At 46.3% G+C, this 14760-nt stretch overlaps 7 protein-coding genes across 7 annotated transcripts; 4 read left to right on the forward strand and 3 right to left on the reverse strand.

Annotated features, from left to right (window-relative positions):
- Positions 1–151: 151 nt before the first annotated feature.
- Positions 152–1748, forward strand: CNBF1820 (hypothetical protein; the record flags this gene model as incomplete). The annotated part of the gene is made up of 7 exons (XM_769926.1): positions 152–209; positions 269–292; positions 357–467; positions 527–666; positions 730–1253; positions 1314–1411; positions 1465–1748. The coding sequence occupies 7 exons, from the start codon at positions 152–154 to the stop codon at positions 1746–1748; spliced, it is 1239 nt and encodes a 412-aa protein (XP_775019.1).
- A 1678-nt stretch (positions 1749–3426) lies between these two features.
- Positions 3427–5043, reverse strand: CNBF1830 (hypothetical protein; the record flags this gene model as incomplete). The annotated part of the gene is made up of 2 exons (XM_769927.1): positions 3427–4590; positions 4639–5043. 2 exons carry the CDS (start codon positions 5041–5043, stop codon positions 3427–3429), a joined length of 1569 nt encoding a protein of 522 aa, XP_775020.1.
- A 208-nt stretch (positions 5044–5251) lies between these two features.
- CNBF1840 (hypothetical protein) lies at positions 5252–8655 on the reverse strand (the record flags this gene model as incomplete). Its single annotated transcript, XM_769928.1, has 10 exons — positions 5252–5895; positions 5946–6154; positions 6211–6434; positions 6488–6838; positions 6886–6987; positions 7052–7181; positions 7236–7387; positions 7454–8418; positions 8470–8527; positions 8587–8655. The coding sequence occupies 10 exons, from the start codon at positions 8653–8655 to the stop codon at positions 5252–5254; spliced, it is 2904 nt and encodes a 967-aa protein (XP_775021.1).
- Positions 8656–8962: 307 nt separating this feature from the next.
- Positions 8963–9599, forward strand: CNBF1850 (hypothetical protein; the record flags this gene model as incomplete). The annotated part of the gene is made up of 5 exons (XM_769929.1): positions 8963–9022; positions 9076–9157; positions 9218–9300; positions 9364–9451; positions 9547–9599. 5 exons carry the CDS (start codon positions 8963–8965, stop codon positions 9597–9599), a joined length of 366 nt encoding a protein of 121 aa, XP_775022.1.
- Positions 9600–9676: 77 nt separating this feature from the next.
- CNBF1860 (hypothetical protein) lies at positions 9677–10491 on the reverse strand (the record flags this gene model as incomplete). The annotated part of the gene is made up of 4 exons (XM_769930.1): positions 9677–10001; positions 10059–10225; positions 10276–10379; positions 10431–10491. The coding sequence occupies 4 exons, from the start codon at positions 10489–10491 to the stop codon at positions 9677–9679; spliced, it is 657 nt and encodes a 218-aa protein (XP_775023.1).
- Positions 10492–10940: 449 nt separating this feature from the next.
- CNBF1870 (hypothetical protein) lies at positions 10941–13151 on the forward strand (the record flags this gene model as incomplete). Its single annotated transcript, XM_769931.1, has 11 exons — positions 10941–10985; positions 11167–11212; positions 11361–11443; positions 11501–11618; positions 11694–11768; positions 11828–11935; positions 11992–12022; positions 12084–12251; positions 12309–12625; positions 12685–12930; positions 12988–13151. 11 exons carry the CDS (start codon positions 10941–10943, stop codon positions 13149–13151), a joined length of 1401 nt encoding a protein of 466 aa, XP_775024.1.
- Positions 13152–13508: 357 nt separating this feature from the next.
- On the forward strand, positions 13509–14082 carry CNBF1880 (hypothetical protein; the record flags this gene model as incomplete). The annotated part of the gene is made up of 2 exons (XM_769932.1): positions 13509–13916; positions 13975–14082. The coding sequence occupies 2 exons, from the start codon at positions 13509–13511 to the stop codon at positions 14080–14082; spliced, it is 516 nt and encodes a 171-aa protein (XP_775025.1).
- Positions 14083–14760: the final 678 nt, after the last annotated feature.

Genomic DNA, 14760 nt, shown 5'->3' on the forward strand with positions numbered 1-14760 from the left:
TGATATACCCAAATTCAGCGATCCCGAAAGAGACGCTGTCTTTGGTGAGCACAAAGAGGGACAGGTTAATTATAAATCCGTTGGAATGTGAGTGCATTGTAGCCCCAGGGGATCGACTAACTCCCATCAAAGGCTGAAGTCAGTTGTGTTGATGATTAAACTAACGATTGCTTTGGGCGTATTGGCCATGCCTCAAGCCCTTTTGGATGGTGAGCCCGCATTGCCCACATTATAAATTTCGTCCATTTATTGACTTCAGTCATTCTAGTTGGGGCTGTACCAGGAGTGATCAGTATGTCAAAAAGCTGCCTTTACCCATTCCGTGGAGACCTGTGCTAATCCGCACTCTCTCGCAGTTATCATTGCTGTGGCGTTGTTGACCACTTGGAGTGGCCTTGTTGTTGGTCAGTTTAAGCGAAACCACCCTGAAGTATATTCGATGGATGGTGTGGGCTATGTTCTTGCAGGTATTTCTGATTATCCTCCCCACACTCTCACTGCTAATCTCTTGCGTCCGTCTGTTTAGGGAAATGGGGTCGAGAATTCTTCTCTTTCATCTATCCACTTTTTATGGTTTTCGTATGTGGTTCCGGTTATGTCACGCTCTCTATTGCCTTTAATGCTATCACCAATCATGCCACATGTACCGTCGTCTGGACAGTGATCGTAAGTCATCCCGTTCAAGAAACTTTATATGTCCCAGGCTTATCTATCAATTGTTGTTGCAAGGGCATGGTCGTCACATTAGCATTGGCTTCTCTTCAAACCCTGAGCAAGGTGTCTGTTTTAGGGTGGATAGGTTTTTTCTCCATTATGTCCGCCATCCTTATTATCACCGTTGCCGTAGGAGTGGAAGAACGCCCAGAAGCTGCACCTTCGACTGGTTCCTGGGATAAGGACATTCACGCCTTCAGGTCTGATGGGACGTTTTTGAAGGGAATGGGGGCGGTATCTACAGTCGTGTTCGCTTACTGTGGCACACCCGCTTTTTTCAATGTAATCGGGGAGATGCGTGACCCAACACAATTTAACTTGGCTCTTTACTCTGCGCAGTCCATCTGCTCCGCTGTTTATTTGACCATTGGTATCGTCGTTTATTACTATTGCGGCCAATATCTTTCCAACCCTGCGCTTGGATCTGCCGGTATCCTAATCAAGAAGATTGCATACGGCGTTGCCCTCCCTGGTCTATTTGTCGGCTGTATCCTTTTTACACATGTGGGAGCTAAAATGGTCTTTGTGAGGGTGCTTCGGTAAGTAAAGCCCCGCAAAGTATGAGTTTCTCTAATAACAGCCATTGGTGTTCCCTGCAGAGGCTCTGATCACCTGACTGCACCTTCATTCACCCACTGGGCTGTCTGGCTCGGGACGGTCGGTACTTGTGTCCTTATTGCGTTTGTTCTGGCGGAATGTAAGTTTGCCTGGCTACGTTATGCCAAGGCCACAAACTGAAATTTGCGCTAGCAATTCCATTTTTTGGAGATTTTGTCAGTCTCATCGGTGCAACTCTGGGCACTTTCCTCTGCTTTATTACAGAAGGCTGGATGTGGTTGCATGATAACTGGGGTCACCGCAAAATAGATAAATCCTTGCGCTTTAAATCTCTCGTCGCCCTGAACGTGTTCCTCATCGTCATGGGCATCTTCATTATTATCACGGGTACTTGGGCTTCTGTGGTCAGCATAAGAGACTCTTACAAGAACGGCATGATCACTAGCCCATTCTCTTGCGCCGATAACAGCAGTTGAAATAATTGCGGGAGTAGTGCTAGGGCCGTCGATTGAGAAGGAAAGTGTAATGTGGAATGGAATATCGATATCTTCGAAAGTTGTTGTCTTATTAGGCCTGTAAATCATGTAATCAAACATAATGGTCATTTATGCATCAGTATTTGTTGTAAGAGTACAGTAATAATAGAAACCTTCGTTTAGATGAACTCATTATGCTGTCTACAAGCAACGTAAAGATATATACAGGCACCATCATGCCTACCGAACTCTGCACAAGGAAAGTTTAGCCTTGTCCATCAAACTTTTCGCCCGCAACCGCACCAGAGAAGATCCATGTTTATTCATACACCTAATAATAAATAAGCGTCCGACCTTTCCATCTTGATTTTCATCCTCAAACATTAATCCTCCATACGTTACCAACTGTTCGAGCAGGTTCGCGCAAGTGAGGATGTAGAAAATCAGCGACTGATGCGAGTACTGCCCTTCCGAGAATGTGTCGAAAAGAGCGAAGATGATTTTGAATCGAGATTGCGCCATTAAATCAGATTAGATTTAATGCTACGAATTGTCATAAGCGGCGAGCACTTGGAATGCGGCTCGTCAATGTCTCATTAAAGTAGGGAGCGAGAAAGAGATCAAAAGTCTTTGATCCAATCTGTACGCGAATGAAGAGTGAAGGGAGAAGATGTGGGAAGAGGCAAAAGGAGGAGGGGTGCTGCATGATCAAGAAGAATAGCACGATAATGTCATAGGTAAGCTGGGCACTCCAGGAGCGCTAGGTCCGTTAGAGCAAGATTGGCTCAGGAGGTTATCATGAAGGCCGTCGTCGAAAAGAGGAGGGGGGACGGAATGTTCTAGAAGAATGTCGTGTTGTTAAGTTGGCGTAGATATATATAGAATGATATCTGGTAATAAAGAGACTCGAGGGGTCGTCTAGATCGGGAAAGAGGGCCTCTGCATAAAGAAGCGGCCAGAGGGGATGCCGATAGACTTGGATAGCCTGAACTGGGCCGGACGCATGAGGTGAGTGGTAATTGGTTGTATCAAGGTTTACAAAGTTCACAACGTACACAAAATAAGCACAAGGTTTACAACGCACTATGGGACCGGCGGCGGCTTAATTTAAGCCATAACTGTTTCGGCTTAAAATAAGCCAGGATTGCGTCTTTTTAGCGATTTTTCGGCTTACCATTTAGGATCAAAACAAGCCACAACATGGCTTATTTGAGCACTTTTCTGGGCTTATTTTTTGGGTTTTAAAATAAGCCATTTGCCGAATTATTATAAGCCATTTTCAGCATTATTTGTATTGGAAACATGGGTTATTCTAATTCTTATTGCAGCTTGTTTTAAAAAACTAAGGCCGACCTTAGCTAATAACTAAGTCAGGCCTTAACTTATATTTGAAACGGGCTTACATACTTATATAAAGTGTCAAGAAAAGATAATCGGAAAAAAACATAAAAAAAATAGTAAATTTAGAAACAACCATACAAAAGTGGTCTCTGTTATGACGTCATGCTCCCTGTCTCCCATTACCGATGCCGACGGATTTTGACTCTGAAGACGTGCGTAGTACTCGTACTCACGTGATTCTCGGACACACGGCAATCTCGGACATATCACACTATTATATTTCACCACGAATTATTGTATTTTACATCACAACCAATACATATACAGCTACATAAACCTAGGAGGTGCCTGATGGGCCCGGAGTGCATGCATGAGCGGCATTTGACTCCGTCCCGCTGCGCCTGACTCGAGCAGTACGCCTACGTTTCCTCCTAGCCTCCTCTTCTTCCGCTTTCCTTACAGCAAGCTCCTCAGCATGCTCTTCCTGATATAATGGGTCAAAGAGTTGACCCTCAGGGTACCTCTGCTTCTTCTTACTCCCCCGAGTAGCTTTGTCAAGCGCCTGGGCAGCCTTGACACTCGCTAACTCCTTCTCCAGAAGCGCGACCCTCGCCATCAGCTGCTCATTGGCTTTTTCAAGCTTAAGCATGGCTGCGAAAGGCGCGACTTTCCCCTGTCGGACGGCACGATTGTTCGCACGAAGAATGCGGAGGTTGTGAGGGGTAAGAGGGTCGTCAGTTGCAGCTTGAGGGGGAGGAGTGACCGGCGCTTGCTCCTCAATTTCCATGACGGCAGGGTCGAGAGGGAACAGGCCCGATTTCCTCCAAGCTCCTCGAATTTGGCGTGAGGTCGCCGTCTCCCGCCACGCCCTCTGGTGCCAGCCCCAGAACATCCCCTTGGCCACCCCTCTAAGAGAGCTACCAAGCTGGTATTCATCCAGTTGACGATGGTATGCTGCCTTGAGGGTGTTGAAGAAGTCGACGTCGAGAGGTTGGAATCTGCCGCTCATCTTCGCAGGGAGAAGAATCACAACAATGTTCCTAGCCCAACAGGCTTCAAGGAAATCAACCTTGGTGTGCGATTCAGCACCGTCAAGGACGAGTAGACGTCGATCACGACCGCCATTGGCAATATCGCGAGTATACGGGTCAAAGGCGTCTTCAAGCCATTTCAACATCACGTAACTGTTGATCCAGCCTGAGTCGGTGTTGACAGCAAGCTGGCGCACCACCCCGTCGCCCTCCTCCCGCACCTTGAACCAACTTTCCTGTAGTTGCGCGCCTTGATAGATGATCAATGGAGGAACTGGCGCAGAGTCGATGCCGATGCAAGCCACAGATGTAATGTGCTCATTTGACGGTGGTACAGCTTGGCCATTCTTTGGATGGCCACGAGGCGCAACTCTCCGCACTCTTCGAGAACTCGAGAGCTCGAAAGCAACTTCATCCATGTTGAAGATAAGGTGGGGCGCGTAGAGACCAGTATCATACACCTCTTTGACCTGCGAAAAGCATTTAAATAGTCTTGACAAGCATTAAAAGATACATACGAGGTAGTAAAAGGCTCTGCGCGTCTTTGGAATGTCTGCTTGTAGACGTCCGAGCTCTTTGTAAGAGAAGAAACGTGAATGTATGGTATCGCAGTGTCGCTGGAAGAACCGCGAGCCCCAATTGACGCCCAATTTTCCATCACAGACCGCTTCTGCAAGGTCTACGACATGTCTTGGCGTCAAGAGGGTGCCTCGCTCAGCATACTCATTGATCTTTTTGACCAATTCCTCTTCTTGCACGATAGAGAGGTGTCGAGGGGCCGAGGCCGTATGGGACGAGTGTACGCCGGTGTGACGGTCGTAGAGGGATGATTTTGAGACCCCGTACAAATCTGCAACTTTCTGATAGCTTTCACGGGGGTTGTTTATCTTGTGCTCAAGTGCGAGGGTCATAGAATCGGCCATTGTGGAGATATAGATGTTAATTCATTGTGAAATACAGTAGTGTGATATGTCCGAGATTGCCGTGTGTCCGAGAATCACGTGAGTACGAGTATAGATACCACCGGACCTTCTACCCCTGTTGCCTGATTACAACAATTGCCGCAGTAACATTACATTCATCGTGGAAATTTAATGCTGATCAGGGATTCACTATCTATTGTCATATGGCTTATACGGCTAAATCTACCCAATGATTCCCCCACCTAGCCCTCAATCCATCGTCATAGGTCAACATTTTGACTATATCCTCACACATCGACCTTTGTTCAGAAGTCAGGCGGCGTCCATCACGATGTTTCATTTTGCGACTGTGGAGTTGAGTCGTTTCCTCGCTTTGCCCGCCTGATCTGACACCCAGTGTCGTAACTGAATGCAACTCGACTACAAGTTCCTTGATCACTCGCTTGGCCATCACTCTGCCCCATATGAGGTCGGCTAGCAATATACACTGCGTAAAAATACCGGCGAGTACGCGACTGCCGCGGGTGTAATGGATGAGGTCTTCAGTGGAATTTCTAAGCCACGCGGCTAGCCCGCTTAACAGTGGCTCGTTTCCCTTGATATCGACCATCAAAAGGAACGGAACAAAGTTCGCATATACTTCGGATCTTTGGCAAGCAGAGCCTACTGGGGAAACTGGAAATGTATCGAGTTGAGAGAAGATATTCTTGAGGACAACTGTCATCCAGTTTGAAGTGCCTGCAGAAGCCCATAGGGAATCAAGCAGAGGATTCGCCCAAAATGCTGTTGCAAATGGAAGACTGCTGATGCTTTGGATACTTGACTTAACTGACGGCTGATTCAGCGGTCCATCTGAGTACTTATCAGCATATACTTTAAGTTTTTGATTTTACAATACTAACAGTGATGAGAGGTGGTGATCCCCAGAGACTCTAGTTTAGCCTTGAATGCAAACATATCAAAATTTGAGGTTCCTATAACCTCATCTAGACCACTTAGAGGATTAAATAGTTTTCTGAGAGCTCTGTCATTCACTTTCAGAAGCTGTTCTGGGCAAGCATGGCCCATTGCTAGTGCTTGAAGAACAACGAGATGGAGCGCACTCAGGGCTCTGGAGAAGCTCGCTATCAGCGGTTGTTGCCTGTGCTGATCTGTTGATATGCTTACCCCTGCCTTAGAATCTCGTCACAGAGCCATTCGATCACTCCACCCAAGCACCAGCTTAATAACGGTTGAGAGAAATACGAAAGCCCGCTATGTAAGGTATCAAGATCTATTTGATTGCAGGCTACCGCCGCGATAGCTTGTTGAATCAAAGTAGGTACTAAGCAGCAAAGTGTTTGCGGGGGGGTGGCCAAAAGTATTTGATCTTCTATTCCATCGGAGCCGAACTGCAGAGGAAGTCAAACTACTTCAACTCCATAGATGTAAAGCTTTCACTTACGATTGCCTTTACCCAACCGTTCAAGCAGTCCTTCTGCTCTGCGTCCAACAAGCCATATCCAGTCGCCCTTCTCCCGTTCGCGAGCAATTCTGGAAGATCCAAATTGAATTCTCTAGCAAAGCTTTCGAGCAAGATGACCCCCTCTCCAAATCTCGTAAGGTAGCCCTGTGGGTCGTCAGATCGGGCGAATTCGTCCAATTCAGAATAAGCTTCCAGTAGCCGATCTGACATTAGCGTATACAGCGACAAAGGTGATATGAACGTGACCAGGGCCGAAAATATTGAGGGCTGATACGATACATGAAGGAAAAGATTTTCAGGCGGGGGCACCTGAGGCGATGATTTGATGATCTACAGAGGTTCGGTTAGATAATTACCTTTCCAAGACCAGGACATACATTGACAATTTCATATGCGAAAGACTTTGCGGCGCCGAAAGCGTAAGTTATGATGAACACGAGAGGTTTGACATGGGCACGAGATTCCGATTCCATCCTTTCCTATAGACGAAAGTGAATTTAGCTGACATTTGATTGAAGATTTCCATTATTGTCAATGGCTCACCAATAAAGATTGACCCTGAACAGTTTGTGGTACTGATATCGTCGGGATCATCTTACAGGCTTCGGTTCTAGTGATGAGCTCCATCTCAATCAACTTCCCAATGAGATACTCTTGCAATGACACTAATTGCCTGACCTGAATGTCAATTCAACGGTACAGCCACACGGTTAGCACATAGACGCACCAAGACTCAGGGGGAGTAAATCCACTGGATTCCTCCTCGATCTCCGCAGATTGCACCATTACTTCGTACGTCTCTAACACCTTTTCAGAATAGCTTTGCATGGCCGGAAGAAACACTTGTACAGCTTTGGTCAAAGGTTCAGCGACCACAGACTGTACCCGAATCGCCCCATCGCCGTCAGCGCATTCGCATTAACGAATTTCAGGGGTAGATCTCACCGGCAGTTGCCAACCTACGAAGCCATCCTCTTCCCTCTGGGATCGCCACCATCTTAGGAGATTAGGTAAGGATTCAGTTACCCAACCCCAGTCTCGTATTCCTTCAGCCTTGGCTATGAGGCTTCGGCCGTCTTCGGAAATTAGCCTTTCAATCGATACTTCGAATAAGACGACAATGAATTCTTCAGGGTTGGAACAGATATGCTGGCCTGCTTTGAGCATGCGTACATAACTTGGTGCAGGTGCTTGATAATGTTCCATTTCGAGGGCAAGCTCAGAGGGATCCCATTGGGATGCACGATGAGCCTGTTCTAACAAGAACGCAACAGTAGCTTTAAGTGGAAGTGAGGAATTTGTTGGCATTTCAACTTGGGAAGGGCTATGGCCTTGTGCAAGTTGTGAGTCCTGTTGAAATACGACTTGTTCAACTTGTTGCGGGTCATTTGTGGTCGCATCGGCCATCAGCCCTCCCAGGCAGTTTCGGAGTGGGATGCTAATTTCGTCTGTGAGGGAAGGAAGTAACTGACCTGCTTCCAGACCTACATCGAGTGGCGGTACCGGAAAGGGCGAGAGGCAGTTTAATAATCGGGCAATGAAAGCCGTGAGTGTTGGTGGGGGGAATGGCGTAGCTGATACACGCAGTAAAGGGAGAAGAAGGGACAGCGTACTTGTCTGATTGTTGTCACGGTATTTTGATAATTCACCGTTGGTGTCGCTTTGTACCAAAGCTGGATCAGAAAGCATAGAGGGCAAGATGGTACCATCTTCAAAACAAGTGGGATTTTCCATCAAGACATTGACGATGGAAACGAGAGACTCTATAGGGGGAATTTCGTGACCAGACATATAGAAAAGCAATCCAATTGTGAAATCCTGTGTCGTTATTACGGATGTCGATAGTGCATGGGCAAGATAGGCAAGCATGATGGACGGAGGAACGGGAAGAAGATGGTCAAGAAATGCACCTGCAATGAAGATAAAGTCAAGTAATAGTCTTTGTAGGATGTGGAACATACGTATGAGATCATACTGGACGCTGGGGTTAAGATTATGAAGATGGACTTCTTGAAGAGTCTTGAGTAACTTAGGAGCAGAGGGTAAGCGAAAGCGGAGGGATCATCTCAAGTACTTACGCGAGAAGGAGGCAATGCTTGGGCATAAGCTGTGGCTATAAGCTGAGGGATCGAGGGAGAGGAGAGCATGAGAGTCGTCAGAGGCGCGCCGTAGTGGCACAATGAGGATCGATATATGTTATATATGTATCATTGGTTGAAATATTACTACTATATGAGCGAGATGAGCTGAGCGAGACGTGGTCGTTTGTTCTATACGCTCTTCATGGTCACATGACCGCAGTTTAGCCCGAAATCGGCGACCACCGATGATTATCCTCCTACTATCACTATATCATTCGCTGTACCCTATCATGTTATCATCCATATCTCCAGAACCAGCGGCCGTCACACTTGACTGGCTCCTTTCTTCATACACCACCTACTATATTTAGCCATGGCATCCAATACTCCCAACCCTAAAGACAGAAACCTCATAGCAGTAATCGGTGACGAGGTAAATACCCCCTGCTGCTTTCGTTCCTCCTCCAGTTGGCTAACCGTCAACAGGATTCAGTGACAGGTTTGCTTCTTGCCGGCATTGGTCATATAAATCAACATCAGAAGAAGAACTTTCTGATTGTCGATGGAAGTAGGTCTTTTACATCTAGCTGTCATTCAACGTTTGGAGCTGATTAGCCACGACATTTAGAGACTCAAACAAGCGTTATTGAATCCGCTTTTCAAGATTTCACTGAGCGCAAGGATGTCGCTATACTGCTCATTAACCAGCATGTGTGTATATCTCGAAAGGGAAGGTTCCAATTAGTAACATACAGACCATTGACCCTCTTTTAGATTGCTGAGCGAATAAGACCAACCGTTGACAGGTACCAAGCTGCCTTTCCTGCGTTGCTAGAGATTCCCAGTAAAGAACACCCATACGGTACGTCGCCCAAGCTATGTCGATCTAGACTTGGGTCAAGCAGGAGTGAGACATGTGTTGTATGTAAATAGCACTAATAGTATGTGGACTTATAGACCCCGCAAAAGATTCCGTCCTTAAGAGAGTCCAAAAGCTCAGGGGAGATTGAACTGCTGTCAATGTTGCTTTTATACCTCGTCAAATGTATAACAACTCTATTTATCTTCCAAGTTGGATATAATAACATTAATACTTCGCCTCTAATTCTGCAATCTCGTCTTTCAGGATGATTTTTTTGGCCTCCAGGCCCTTGACCTCCCCTTCCATTGCCGTACAGGCGAGCTCAAGCTGCACCGTTGACCCCACTAAGTCTTGCCATCTTCCCTCAAGCCTACTGAGGTGTTGCCCAGTTTCCTCTTGAAAAATGCGCCGAGTGCGATTGATGTCTGTGACATGTTCTTTAAGGGCAGCGAGAGTCGCTTGAAGTTCTGTTAATTGAGAGTTAAGCTGGTAATTGCGAACAAGCCAAGCATTGGGGCCGTATGAAGAAAGTATCGATGTGTTCTCCAGCCTGGATAAGCTGTTTAGCCAAAGACGAGTTTTCTGGAAATGAACCAAAAGTAGATACCTCAAACCCATGTAACCTTCTCCTATTCGGCCCTGCTTCTCCGCTGCCTCAAGCTCTTCAAGGGTCGCATTAGTTTCAACAATGGGAGGTTGGTATTTGGAGGGATCAATCCCCTTAATTGGCTTGTTGGGATAGTCTGCGAGGAGTTCTGTCAAATGTGTCGATCGCTGGGAGCATGTCAGATATCGGTTCCCATTTGTCAAGCAGAACTGCTCACAGGAAATACTCCAACGGACGCCGCCAACCTGTGGTCATCCTCTGCGATTTGAGGAGTATGACGCAGCTCCGCCTCTACAAGAGCCTGGGCAGCGGCCTTATTAACTGAATATAGAATATTAGTCCCCCGCTGTGTGACAAGATAGATAGACTTACCTGGATCTTCTACTTGCTTGTCGACGTAGGGCAAGGCGTCTAAATAGGACATGGATGACATGATGTTGTTGGTGACAGTGTTGATACAACCGACGGTGGGATGCTATCTGGTGTGCGTTATGGTTACCTGAATAAACTCTTAGCTACCCAGTGGTCAAGAAAGAAGAACAGTCAAGTGATGGCCATCTATAATAATAATAAAAACCAATCGTGGAAGGTGGGAAGCTGGATAGTAGAAGGAGAGCGGGATCAAATTAGTAGGGAAGCGGCAAACGGATATGGCCGCTTTATTCGCAATAATTATTATATTTTATTATTATGGTTAGTTTGGAGCTCTTTATAGAGCATCGCTGTGACAGCAGCCGCTAACACCAGTTCTACGACGTCTATTCTAACTGGAATTCCTTATTAATCTTCCTATTATCCTCCACATCCCACGTTGGGCTTTAAACGCCACTCCATATTTCACTTCCATACTAAGTCTAATTGTATCATTGCCACACCATAACCATGGGTAGTATGGAACCCATTCTGGGGGAGAGCAAGCGAAGAGTTGTGAGTACATCCACGGGATCGCAGTACTTCATGGCACTTCACATAGCATCTAGAGCATTGAGTTACGTTCTTTGCCTTATTGAGCCGATTGGTCATTGCCTATAGCAGTCAAGAACGCTTATGACAAGAATTATATACCCACGTCAATCTATTGATCAATATGGCTAACGTCTTTCTTTAGTGCTATTTTTTTGACTCTGACATTGGGAATTACCATTATGGACCTGGTAAGCCTTTTCTGTATTATAATCTCTCCTGTCACAGTCATTTGAGTGTCGTCCCTCAATCGACAAAATCGACAAGGCGATGCGAAGGCCATTTGCTCTTGATATTCTTTGACACTGGTAAAGTGCAAACCAGCTAAAATATGTTCAGGTCATCCGATGAAGCCCACCCGCATTAGGATGTGTCACTCACTTGTTATGAACTACGGCTTGTACAAGAAGATGGAAATTTTTGTACGTGTTTATCCTATTCCATATTATTCAAACCTCACGCGTGGTGTATTATGGCAGCGGGCCAAGCCTGCCACTAAACGTGAAATGTCCCAGTTCCATACGGATGAATACGTCGACTTCTTATATCGAATAAATCCCGACAATGCCGCTCAATTCGCAAAAGAGCAAGTCAAATGTGAGTTTTAAAAACATTTGCACCGTGGACAAGCTAGAGAAACCTCGGACGATTTATGAGCTAATTATGAGATAGATAACGTCGGCGACGACTGCCCGATTTTTGATGGCTTGTTCGAATACTGCTCAATCTCGGCAGGGGGGTCCATGGGTATGGCCTTCAACAATTTGATAGCTAATATAAGGGTAATGTACTAACTTCGTTCTCAGAGGGTGCCGCGCGGCTTTCTCGCGACAAATGCGATATTGCTGTCAATTGGGCCGGTGGCTTACATCACGCTAAAAAGGCGGAAGCGAGTGGGTTCTGTTATGTCAATGGTAAGTACTGACCACATTGTTTAACATGAACCTAGCAGATGTCTAATGGTTGACAGACATTGTTCTCGGTATCCTCGAATTGTTGAGGTGCATTAAATTCCTTTCTCATTCTTCTCCTCCAAACATCGCTAATACCTGTTTCTTGAAGGTATCATCAACGTGTTCTGTACATCGATATTGACGTCCACCACGGGGATGGCGTGGAAGAAGCCTTCTACACGACCGACAGGGTCATGACGTGCAGTTTTCACAAGTATGGTGAATTTTTCCCTGGTACTGGTGAAGTAAGAGATAACGGAATTGGCAAAGGTAAAGGGTAGGTGACTAACTTTTTGTTTCCTTTTTGCACTTTGCACCGCCTGACTTCCAACAGATACGCTATCAATGTACCTCTTCGAGATGGTATCAGTGATGACAACTATAAGAGTATTTTCCAGCCCGTAATCAAACGTGTCATCGAATGGTATCAACCAGGCGCTGTAGTCCTTCAATGCGGCTCTGATTCTCTTTCCGGAGATCGTCTGGGATCGTTCAATCTGTCCATGAAGGGTCACGCTGCTTGTGTGCAGTTTGTCAAATCTTTCAACCTGCCTTTATTGTTACTTGGCGGAGGTGGTTACACAGTCAAGTCTGTCTCAAGAACTTGGGCATATGAAACTGGCCTTGCTGCGGGCATGGAGCTAGGGCGTGGTATGTGTTGAGGCAGACCAAAATTTTCAGTGAATGTAAAGCTAATCGGTCGCGCCCAGATCTGCCGAACAACGAATATTGGGAATACTATGGGCCAGACTACGAGCTTGATGTTCGCTCTTCCAATATGACAGATCAGAACACTCCAGAGTACCTTCAAAAAGTCACGGAAGCGGTCTTTGAAGTTTTACGCGATAAAAATGCGGCGCCAAGTGTTCCCCTACAATCTATACCTAAGATGATGCATGACGACGAGGACGAGGACGAAGGCGAGGACAATGAAGATAGGGACGTCCGGCGACCAGGTGAGTCATTGCGTACATCTTGTCTCGAAAACAGTTTCTTACTGCTCACTCTACAAGCGCGGCTGTGGGCCAGGGAAAAGCAACATGAGACATCCCTCTCCGATTCTGAAGACGAAGGCACTGGAGGCCGAAGACATCGGCGCAGTTACAAAGAGTCGGCACAGAAGAACACTATGGTGGAGGATCAATGTAATTTTAGGGTAAACGCGGGTTTTACATAGTTATGTTAAACCCGCGATTGAACACATTGTTTTACATAGTGTATCCGCGTCAAGTTATTGTGGTTATATATCCCATTCTATTTTCAATGTTTTACATATACCCACTGGCATATGGATCAGGCAGCTTGGCTTATTCATTGATTACGTGATATTTAGTTAACTTTTTTATTGTTCTTAATGGTGTTCTTAATTGATAAAAATATTGTAATTAACAGTAACCAAAAACATTACATAATACATGACGGCGATGCTTCAAATCATCAAAACAAACAAGAAAGAGGGTCGCGACGGCGAACACTCATCTCTAGAGCCTCCATCTTCCATTGCCAGGGCAAGGAGGCCAGAAATCCAAATTTCATGGACCCTAACTGTTCACTGACAAATCAAATGGCATTGAAGAAGGCATTGGTCGACTTCAATCATCAAGCAGTTGCCTCCAGCGAACAACAGAAAGAGGTGTCTGTGTCGCTGGCCGATGAAATCGCTCATATTCGTCGAGTTCAAAGCGATCCACAAGCTGTCGTTAGACTCGTCAAGGAAAGACCAGATGCTATGGGATCATTTATGGATGCCCTCGCCGAAAGCCCTTCGACCATGGACAAGTTTATCGATGTCTTTTCTGAGAATGAGAAGGTTGTTGACCATGTCCAAAAAATCATACAGGCGTTTGTGGGAGAGAACAAGAGGAGTAGCAACGGAGCTGGCTTGAACGGTAGTGGGAGTGAGCCGAAAAAAACTGAGAAAGATCGTGTCCCACAAGTGGAGGTGAGTTCCTGTTCGGCCAATAATTTTCAGTAATCAATAGCTGACTTGCACATAAAAGATACTTGTCCATTACACCTTCCATAAAATGGTTGACAAACGCTTCCCCGGTCTGGAGGACGAGAAATTCTACATGAAGGTCCGAGAGCACAGCTTATGTGCACAATAGCTCCAAACGAGACTGGCCTGCTCTTACTGTCAGTGGAAGGGAAGAGCTGTTGTCGGACGGGTCAGTTTTCAATGCCTGACGACCGGACTGGACGTATGTGCTCGTGTAAGTCCCCTCTACCCGACAAGCAAGTAGCTATTTCTCTAGGAGCTGACTCTGTCATCTACATCAGCGATACAACGAAAAGGTTTCTGAAATCCGTGACGGAGAATTTCGAGGCCAACCACGCAGAAGCGTCCAAAGTAAGGATCCCGCATGTTTTCGAGGAATCCGTAAAAGGCTATTTCCATACTTGTGGAAAGAAATGCAGGGGTGCCATCGACACAGACGCCAACAGTGCTTGTTCCAGGAACTCTGGCGTGAGTGACCTCCACTGCCTGCTTTTCACATGTTGACACATTCATATAAAGACATGCGGAAGTTAGTACAGCAGTTGGGCAGCCCCGCTTCCTTGGTCCAGGCCTGCAGGGAAAGGGATCTCATCAGATCAGCCTTCGGGACCATTGACGCAACGGGGACGTCGGTTGTTCAAAACCCGTCATTCTTCTACCCACTGATGTTTACCCATCAAGAACCGTAATCTCTCAACGATGGCACCGATGACCCAGAATTCGACCTCTTTATCTCCTGTGCGATGTCAACCAAAGTAACCCTCAAAACGTTCGGCTTGCGAATGGT

This window comes from Cryptococcus neoformans, chromosome 6 (genome assembly GCF_000149385.1).
Source record: "Cryptococcus neoformans var. neoformans B-3501A chromosome 6, whole genome shotgun sequence".
Taxonomy (NCBI): Eukaryota; Fungi; Basidiomycota; class Tremellomycetes; order Tremellales; family Cryptococcaceae; genus Cryptococcus; species Cryptococcus deneoformans.